General features: G+C 40.2%; 1 protein-coding gene across 1 annotated transcript; it reads left to right on the forward strand.

The window, feature by feature from the left end:
- Positions 1–3147: 3147 nt before the first annotated feature.
- Positions 3148–7094, forward strand: LOC306930026 (calglandulin-like; the record flags this gene model as incomplete). Its single annotated transcript, XM_079510765.1, has 5 exons — positions 3148–3216; positions 4730–4904; positions 6185–6329; positions 6463–6563; positions 6995–7094. 5 exons carry the CDS (start codon positions 3148–3150, stop codon positions 7036–7038), a joined length of 534 nt encoding a protein of 177 aa, XP_079366891.1. The 3' UTR covers positions 7039–7094.
- Positions 7095–10523: the final 3429 nt, after the last annotated feature.

The raw sequence follows: 10523 nt of genomic DNA on the forward strand, positions 1-10523 counted from the left end.
TATCTAAATTATTTTTTTAATTATTTTTCCTGCCTTTACATTTGGCTGCCGCATTGAAACACGTGTTTTAGAGAGCCACAGAGTTGGAATGAAGGAGTTATTCATTGTATTAATAAATGGATTAAACATAGGCTGACGGGTTCTCTACACCCGTCTCCATTCCTGGTGACCTTCGACGTAGTTCCCATCTTGGATGTACAGGAGTAGTGGATGGCAGGGCAGGATACATGCAATGTTGCTGCACTGGTCTGGTTTATTTAAATGGAATTGTAATCTTTTTCTGTGTAATGATAAATGACAAACATTTACTCTGTAGAATATTATGTTCCAACTGTATTCTCAAATGTTGGTTTTGTTTAATTTGGAATGATCTGCTCATTGTTTTCATAAACCTAGGACATTTGATAAGACAGCCTTGGGGGGGAAATAAAATGCGTTTGGTCAGTAAATGGCACCCTTCATTTTTTGAGTGGTGCAACCACTCCAAGGAACAGCAATGTCCGTCCTAACCTATGTAACTATGTTTAGAGTACCAGTAGGGGCAAAAGTGGTGCTGTTGTGCCAGAAACGGAGAGAGAGATAGTGTTGCACTGTTGCCTGCTAATTACAGAGAGAGAGGGGAGTTGCACCACTCAGTTCACACAGGTGTGATTTTTGTTCTCACATTAGTTTTAAGAGATTTGTCTGAAACCAAGCAGAAAGGCAATTCTCCTGAACGAGCAGTGTATTCCTTCTAGGGGTGCACGATTATGAATTCATGACCAATATCCGATCATTTGCAGGGTCATATCTGCCGATTCAGATTATGCTGTCTTCAAACATTAGCAATACTCAAAACAACTTTTTTAACTGCATTATTTTGATACCGATTATATCGTGCCCCACTAATTCCTTCCATTAAGCCTTTATAGCCGGGGAGCCACAGGCCCAAAAGCTCAACGGTTAAGGATTAACCTGTGATGTCATGACATACTTTTTATTTGTGTTTTTCTATTCACTTGGTCACTAAGGTCCACAGAATGAGAGGTCTGCTCTGCCGGAAACATCGCGAAAAAAAAAGGTTATAGCCATTTTTGTATACCACACCATAGACAACCGATATAAGGCAAAGTTTCATCATACTTTAAGTAGCATGCGACATGTCAAACTAGGGGGTTTTCATGATTCTGAATCCATTCCAAGCATTAGTTTTGCACGAAAAACAATCCTTGGCCTAAAAGCGGCGATAACCGTCATCACAAATGTGATGAGGTCAGTGCATTGGATATGGCTGAATACATTACATTCATGAAAACAACTTTACATTCATGAAAGAAGACCATGTATTTATGACTGACAAGTGTGTCCACTTTTAAATGCTGAAATCTTACTCTTGACAGGTTCACAGTTGTACATGTATCACTTGTTTCTGTAGCATCCTGATGATTTAAAAAAACATAAATCATTAAAAACGACATACTATAACTAGGGTCAGGGTACCTTGGTATAATTGTCTCCACCAGGCCGAAGGCATGGGGAGAGAGTATGTTTGGCACTCCGTCCGTGTGTGTGTGCGTCCTTCCTTCCTTTTGTCTCCACCAGGCCGAAGGCATGGGGAGAGAGTATGTTTTGCACTCCGTCCGTGTGTGTGTGCGTCCTTCCTTCCTTCCTTTTGTCTCCACCAGGCCGAAGGCATGGGGAGAGAGTATGTTTTGCACTCCGTCCGTGTGTGTGTGCGTCCTTCCTTCCGTCCATCTGTTACCAGCTAATCTCCGGCACTGTTGGCCCGATCCATGCCAAACTTTGCACACACACTCCCTGGCTGCCAACGACGAACCTCTGCCCCAGATATTCCTCAATGGCCTGTTATAGCGCCACCATGAGGCCGATTTAGGCAAAACACATTTCTGTAGATTACTCGTAAACATTGTATCCATACATCACACAATTCGGTATACACTATCTCCATAGTCATGTGATCAACACGGATCTGCACCATTTCCCATCTTCCATCCTGATTGGCTAAGATTGGCTTCCAAAGCTCACATGATTGGTCCGATTCGAACAAAATGCCACAAATCACAAACACAGTGTGCAATTTCCGTGAAATTATACACGCACATTTCCACTAGGCCGAGGACGACATGCCACTATTTTTTCCCAAATCAGCCTCACGGTGGCGCTATAACAGGGCAATTCCTGTTTTTACCTAACTGCATCAATCTGTATACAACTTATGTATGCGCACTCCCTAGAGGCCATGGAAAAACATTTTCCCTGCATCTCTCCACATCTGCCGGTTATAGCGCCACCATAAGGCCGATTTCTGCAAAACACATTGTTTATGTTAGTCGCACAGATTTCATCCAAATCTCAATCAAATCGGTACACATGATCTCTGTAGTCATGTGATCAAGACAAGTCTACACTGATTGGCTAAGATTTCCTTCCAAAGTTTTCAGGAGTGGCCCGTTTTGCACAAAATGCTGCACATGTCCTGCTCATCCAGAATTCTATCCTCAGATGACAAAATGAAGAAAATTGTTTATGTTTATATTACTCCTAAACATTTTTGTTGGCTTATTGTCTCCACCAAGCCCAAGGCATGGGGAGAGAGTATGTTTTGCACTCTGTCCGTGTGTCCGTCCGTTCGTGTGTGTGTGTGTGTGTCCATCTGAGGCATGGGGAGAGAGTATGTTTGCACTCCGTCCGTGTGTGTTTGTGTCCGTCCGTCCGTCTGTTACCAGCTAATCTCCGGCACCGTTAACCCGGTCGAAGCCAAATTGTGCACGCACACTCCCTGGATGCCAACGATTAACCTCTGCCCCTGAAAATTTCCAGAACGGAGGCCGACTTTTGAAAAACACATTTTTTTATATTACTCCTCCAGATTCTGTCCAAAAATCCCACAAATCGTTACACACTATCTCTATAGTCATGTGTTCAAGACGGCTCTGTCCGATATTTCAGATTCCATCCTAATTGGCTTTCAAAGTTTGCAGGATTGGCCTGTTTTTAACCAAAAGCCTCAAATCATGAACGGAGCGTGCAATTTCCGTGAATGACAATTGTTTAATTATAATGACAATTGTTTAAATTCTCCTGCTTCTCTGCGCTCTGTAGGAAATAACTTTTGGCAGTTAAGCACCTCCTTATTTGGTTGGCTAAATGGCATGGGATTCACTGGGGACCGAGCAGCACCTGCTGAAAACATGGCTCATGGAGAGGCAATTACAGGTCCCATAGTTGCATGTGATGCTGAGGTCATGCAACAACCATCAAACGGTTTATCGTCCCCCAGAAACCTCGTATCTTAATAATTCAAAATAGCCGATCTAAAGCTATCAGCTATTTTTGCTACTTTTGGAAAAAATGAAAGTGACAATAAATGTGCTTATGTCTGTGGGGTTTATAAATATTTAACCTTTGAAAGGTTTTAACAGGACCTAAATATTACTATGACCTCAAGTGACTAAATATTAATGGATCCATTGGATTTCCTGAAAAGTAACGGTCTAGGAGATATGAGGTTTTCCTCTAAAAGGGATGCTCTGTAATTTGGTAATTTTGTAATACTTTGAGTGTCAAACGTTTTACCGACATCTTCAGAAAAGGTTTGGAGCCAGACATTCCTCATTCCAATTCCATTTTCCGTCTGTAGGCCTACAGTGTGTTGGTTTGTTATCTGAAGATTCCTCGTGGGTGAACAGTAAGCCCAACCTCCAAACTCCATACACGGTCTTGAATACAGGCCAAACTCTGGGGAAAGGACAGCAGAGATCCTTAAAGGACAGCAGAGATCCTTGAAGATGTCCATTTAGTCCAAAGTTTCCGTTTCCAGTAGCCTTACACACATCTCTCGCACAACAGTTTGTCTTGCCTGTAAACAAAATGGTGAGTAGCTCTCTTTAAAACATATATACATATTGAAACTAATTTGTCATTCAACATGAAGATATACATATTGAAACTAATTTGTCATTCAACATGAAGATATACATATTGAAACTAATTTGTCATTCAACATGAAGATATACATATTGAAACTAATTTGTCATTCAACATGAAGATATACATATTGAAACTAATTTGGCATTCAACATGAAGATATACATATTGAAACTAATTTGTCATTCAACATGAAGATATACATATTGAAACTAATTTGTCATTCAACATGAAGATATACATATTGAAACTAATTTGTCATTCAACATGAAGATATACATATTGAAACTGATTTGTCATTCAACATGAAGATATACATATTGAAACTAATTTGTCATTCAACATGAAGATATACATATTGAAACTAATTTGTCATTCAACATGAAGATATACATATTGAAACTAATTTGTCATTCAACATGAAGATATACATATTGAAACTAATTTGTCATTCAACATGAAGATATACATATTGAAACTAATTTGTCATTCAACATGAAGATAATTCAGTAGGTAAACAATTTACATTGTTAAATTAATGCTTGTGTGTAGGCCACTTAACCACTTAACCTTATCTCATACCTCAGCTATTCAAAAATAGCCGATCCACAATCTCAACGCGTTAAGATGCAATGCATTGTGAGCCTCTGTAGATCAGCTGTTCTTTGGATTTGGAATAATTTAGATGTTGGGGTCCTTGACAAGAAAAGGTTTGAGAACCACTGATTGTAGACTATACTCTTTTAATAATGGCATATACATGTTTGTATACGTATCTGATTTGTGAATTTTCATCATAAAGGCTAGCAAGCTGACACAAGAGCAGATAAAGGAGTATAAGGGAGTTTTTGAGATGTTTGATGAGGATGGAAATGGAGACGTCAAGACGCAGGAGCTGGAGAGACTGATGAGCTTAATGGGAATCAATCCCACTAAAAGAGAGCTCAGCCAGATGGCCAAGGATGTGGACAAAGATGGTAATTATAATATTATCATAGGGCTGTTCTATCATGATATTATTAGGATCCGGTTCTTCAAATGGCCAAGGATGTGGACAAAGATGGTAATTATAATATTATCATAGGGCTGTTCTATCATGATATTATTAGGATCCATCCGGTTCTTCAAATGGTAAAATCAACAAAAAGTTGACATTTCTATTTTAAATACAAATAGTACCAGGTTTGGTGATATTGTCAGAATCAACTTTGTCTGCCTTGTTTATGGGCTAAAATCCTGGAACATGTGACACGTTTAAAACCAAAACACCAGTGTGTAATAATTGCATGCCAAATGTCAAATGTATTCATGGTCATAAAATACACTCACCTCAAACAGCTATTGTTCCAATTCTAAACACGTATATGACTGACTTTTGATTGTATAAATAACACATAAATAAACATAGAAGGGAGTTCCAGCCGCGCCTCTAGCCTATAGCAGGCCAGTCTGGTGCATCTCAGGAGCAGGACTTGTTCGCACATAAATAAACATGTTTAGTGTTTAAAAAGTGTTACCGGCGATGTTCTTCTGTTTATAATCACTGACATGTTTAAATAGTGTTACAAATAAGTGTTCAGAACCTAAACCCTTGCATTCACTGTGTACTGAGCCTCTTCATTGTACAATGTAAGTCAACGAGGAGCATATTTGGAATGATCAATTTCTAATCAATGGAGCAATCTTTTTTTTTTCTTGCCTACTATACATTATTGTTCTACACTCGTTCACATCAAATTGCATTTAACATTCCTCACTGCTGTTATTCAAGTTCCCCTGTAGATGTCAGTGTTTCTTGGTCTGTCCATCTATTCGTGCATGTGCTTGATTCTCTTCACTCCACTGGCTAAGTTTTGTATGCACTTCATTTAGGAGAGAATATCTCAACTGTTCTTGGCTAATATGAGCCCCGCGAACAACTTAGGAACTGTGAGAAATTCTATATTCGGGTCGAAATACCCGAAAATTACCACACCCTTTTTAAAATAACCGATACTTAACCAATTTTGGGCGGGAATGTTATACTTTAGCTATTGAAAAATAGCAGATCTACAAGCTCATAGCGCGGCACCGAGTGCCGCGCTATGAACTTGTAGGTCTGCTATTTTTGAAAAATCGTGAAAATGTGCCTCAAATCATATTCTTTCAGAGTTTCCGTTTTAAACTCGAACCAGCAAACACAGACACAAGTGTATGCCTGTCTGAATGGCAGTACACGTAACACTGTTTTTAAATGATATATTTTGGGATATTTCAGGCAAAGGAAGATTTAACTGTGACAGCTTCCTGGGTCTGATGGCGTTGTACCATGAAAGATCCAAGAACCAAGATGCCCAACTCCGTGCTGCTTTTAAAGTTTTTGACAAAGAGGCCAAAGGATATATTGAGTGGAACACTTTGAAGTAAGAGCACTGGCTATTATGTGAAATGTATTTAAAACCGGACAGTCCCAAATCTCTCCTCTATACAAGAGAAACCTTACATTTACTTCCATTAACTTTATCTGTTTTTGTTATCGTTCATACTCTGTTGCAGGTATGTATTAATGAATGCTGGAGAACCTCTTAATGAGATAGAGGCGGAGCAGATGATGAAAGAGGCAGATAAAGACGGCGATGGAACAATAGATTATGAAGGTATAAACGCTCAAATCCAACTTATTAACCACATAAACCCTGTCCCTAGCGTCCCTATTCTGGGGTTTGGCAAAAATAGCAGATCTACAAGCTGGCAATGTGTCATGAGTGTTGTGAGCGTGGCAGATTCCGGTGGTTAAAGGCTGTGACTATTTTAATTTGTATGAAAATAATTGATAATATGTTCATCTACTCTACTACAACAAATGCTGGTCTGCTGTAATGATTTAGTTGCTATTATTCTTGGAAATTGTATTTTGTTATAGATACTATGCAGTAGGCAGTATTTAAATGTGTGCTGTGTTGTGAGAATCAACATTTCAGTCAATAAGAGTCCTTATTTTACGTACCGGTATTAAAATATGATTTTGTTTGGGGAAACACAACTTTACTGGCTATTTAGACAATTTATTTGCCACTTTCTGTTTCAGAATTTGTGGCCATGATGACTGGGGACTCCTTCAAGATGAGCTGATGTTAACGTGTTAACGTGTTAACGTTACGATATTTTGCAGATGGTTTAAACATCAGGCCTTTTTAGGCCTATTTATTTCATATACATCTGTCAGAAAACATGGCTACTGTGTTTTGTCAAATTATCATTCAGATGTTCATAAAACGGTTCATTAAACCACCAACTATACATAATTTGTTCATGGCCGTGCAGAGAGCACTGAGGGGGCAGAGACTGAAACCACAGAAAAGGGGTGGTATTTTTGTGGGGTCCGTCCCTTGTGCCATTTCATGTCATTGGACAGTAAAATAAGCAATACGTTGTCAATAGTCTGAAACTAAAACTGGCTGATGGCCGACAGCACATTAAAAGTATAATTGTAAATAATAATTATGATAGTGGAATTATCATTACTTGTCAAATGTTCGTCTTGCCCCCCATGATTGAGAATGCATTGGGCGTTTTAGTTGAATAACTCAGAAACTACAAAACATGTCAGACTAAAAGGTTCCAGCTTGTGTGTCCACAGTAAGCTGAATTATAAAAAGTGTGAATGGAGTTTCTAGGTGAAAGTGCCATAGGTCATTGAGCCCCATTCTGAATTTCTCAAAATTGAAAGCACTATATTTCTAAAACAATGAAACATTTCAAAGATTCCTTTTCAGGCAAACATGTCCACCGTAAGATGAACCTAAATAGGCTTGAATGGGGTTTCTAGGTGTAAGTATGTAGGACTAGTAGCATGCCAAAGTTTGTGCTATTGCCATTGAGAATGCATTGGGCGTTTAAGTTAAATAACTCCGAAACTATAAAACATTTCAAAGTAAAGGCAAACATGTCCACCGTAAGATTAACCTAAGTAGGTTTGAATGGGGTTTCTAGGTGTAAGTATGTAGGACTAGTAGCGTGACGACGAGTATAATAAACTGGAAGAAAAGTAACGAGTGTGTGTTCTGGTCCTGTTGATTGAGCAGAGCAGGACCTATAAACCTTGAGGTTTATAGGTCCTTCTCAGCTCAATCAACAGGACCAGAACACACCTGGGCTGGCTGCCAGGATCACATCCACCAATGGGGAGGCTGTCTGTGTCCTGTCATGGTTTCTCCTCTGTATTATCTGATTAACATCCACGATAACACTTACAAGCACTAAAGACACCTTTGATGCACAGCACCATTCAAATACTCTGTACATGATCCCAAGGCCCCATTTGAAAAGTAACACCAAGAAGAACAACTTACAACCTAAAAATCACTGAGAGCTCCGTGGCACCCTTGTTAAGATGACGTCCATGTGAGCCAGAGGTTGTGAGTTCAAATCCAGCTGAGTTCCTCCTACTTTCACTCTGCAGCATGTTTTGGAGAATAACATCCAGAAGAGAACTGGAAAGAGATGGAAAGCTGAGGAGATTCTCAGAGAGCATGGTGGCACTCTGTGATAAGCTGCTGTCTATGTGACCCACAGGTTGTGGGTTCAAGTTCAGCCCATGGCCTCAGACGGCATACTATAGCATGCCATTTTGCATCATTTTTGAGGATTTGAAAAAAAGACAAAAATCACTCCGAGACCATGGGCTATAGCCCATCGTCTCGGAGTCATTTTCGTCTTTTATGGGCTATAGCCCATAGTCAAAAATGATGAAAACATGTCCACCGTAAGATGAGCCTAAATAGGTTTGAATGGGGTTTCTAGGTGTAAGTATGTAGGACTAGTAGCATGCCAAAGTTTGTGCTATTGCCATTGAGAATGCATTGGGCGTTTAAGTTAAATAACTCCGAAACTATAAAACATTTCAAAGTAAAAAGTCCCAGCATGTGTCTCCACAGTAAGCTGAATTATAAAACGTGTGAATGGAGTTTCTAGGTGAAAGTGTTTTTTTGACGTGCCATAGGTCTGCCATATTGAGCCCCATTATAAACTTCTCAAATTTGAAAGCACTATATGTCTATACCCATAGGTTTGGGGGAGTGTTAATCACATTGAGTGACAGAATCGGTCTGGTTGGCTAAAGTATGTGTGTAATTATAGTATAATAAATGACCAGAATATTCATTATTATAGACATAAATAGTATTTACAATGATAAATGCATCAAATCTTTTTTTTATTATGGATTATATGGCCATATTATTGGGTGTTGGCTTCTTTTTGGAGGTGGGGTTGTTGGCTTATTTCTCTCACGAGAGTTGGCAACACTGCAGTAAACTTTTTGATTCTGAAGTAGGTCGGGATCTTAGAGTATACTCTAAGGTCGGGATAGCTTAGATATAGGGAGTGGCTTGTCCTTGACCGGAAGTACCCGGAAATGCTTATTACTTTTGTGCCTACAATTTACAATGTGAATTAGTGGCAAAAACTTCTGGGAACTCAGATTACATGTGAATAAACAGTAAACACCCTTCAGTTACTAAAACGGTCCGTAGGCCTACTGGCCTACTTCAAACTTCACAGCAACAGAACGCTGACGCCGCCCTCCCTGTATTCTTACATGATTATATTCCTCCGTCTATTCTTCACTTCAGACAGTTATTTCTGGTACACATCCCTTCCTCCCATGCTGCATGGTTTGATTGATTGATTGAAGTATTTATTAACAGTTTGCAGAATGGTATTTCACATGAAAGCACAACTCAGCCTACAAAGACTGTTTGTTAACTGTGGACGACACACTGATAAAGCATTACACTTAATTTGTTTACAACAGACCAGGGTCCACCCTTTTCAATTCAGAGTGTAGTGCAGTGTGCACGGACCATTGGACCAACCACGATATTTCTCTATTGTATGTGCGCCGGCTGCGCACAGTGCGTGCGTGCGACGTGCGTACATGCGCATAAATGATTACAGTAAGTTATTGATTGATTGATTGATTGATTGATTACAACTACCGTGGCATCAGCCTGAGCTCACAAGTTGCCAAGACCGCTAACAGGATGATCCTCAATCGTCTTAGACCAATCTTAGACCCTCTACTGAGAAACTCGCAGAACGGCTTCCGCCCGGAACGAACAACAGTCGGGCAGATACTGGCACTGAGGAGGATATTGGAAGGGGTAAGGGAGCGCAACCTGTCAGCGGTGATCACATTCATCGACTTCCAAAAGGCTTTCGACACCATCCACCGTGGGTAACTCATGAGAATTCTACGTGCCTACGGAGTTCCAGAAAAGTAGGTCCAGATGATAGAGTCAAGCTACAGCCAGACTAGAGCCAAGGTCCAAACCTGTGACGGAGACACCAAAAAAATTGAAATTCTTGCAGGCGTCCTACAAGGTGACACTCTTGCCCCCTTCCTGTTCGTTGTAGTGATGGATCATGCACTGAGACTTGCAATCAATGGCAGAGAGGAGGCGCTGGGGTTCACTCTGGTCCCGAGGAAGTCAAGGCGAGTACACCCCATCATGGTCACTGACCTCGACTATGCAGACGACATCGCCCTAATCTCGGATACAGTCGAGAAAGGACCGGAGCTACTACTGGCAGTAGAAAAGGAGTGCAGGAAGATC

This window comes from Electrona antarctica (assembly GCF_951216825.1).
Source record: "Electrona antarctica genome assembly, chromosome: 9".
In the NCBI taxonomy this organism is placed as follows: domain Eukaryota; kingdom Metazoa; phylum Chordata; class Actinopteri; order Myctophiformes; family Myctophidae; genus Electrona; species Electrona antarctica.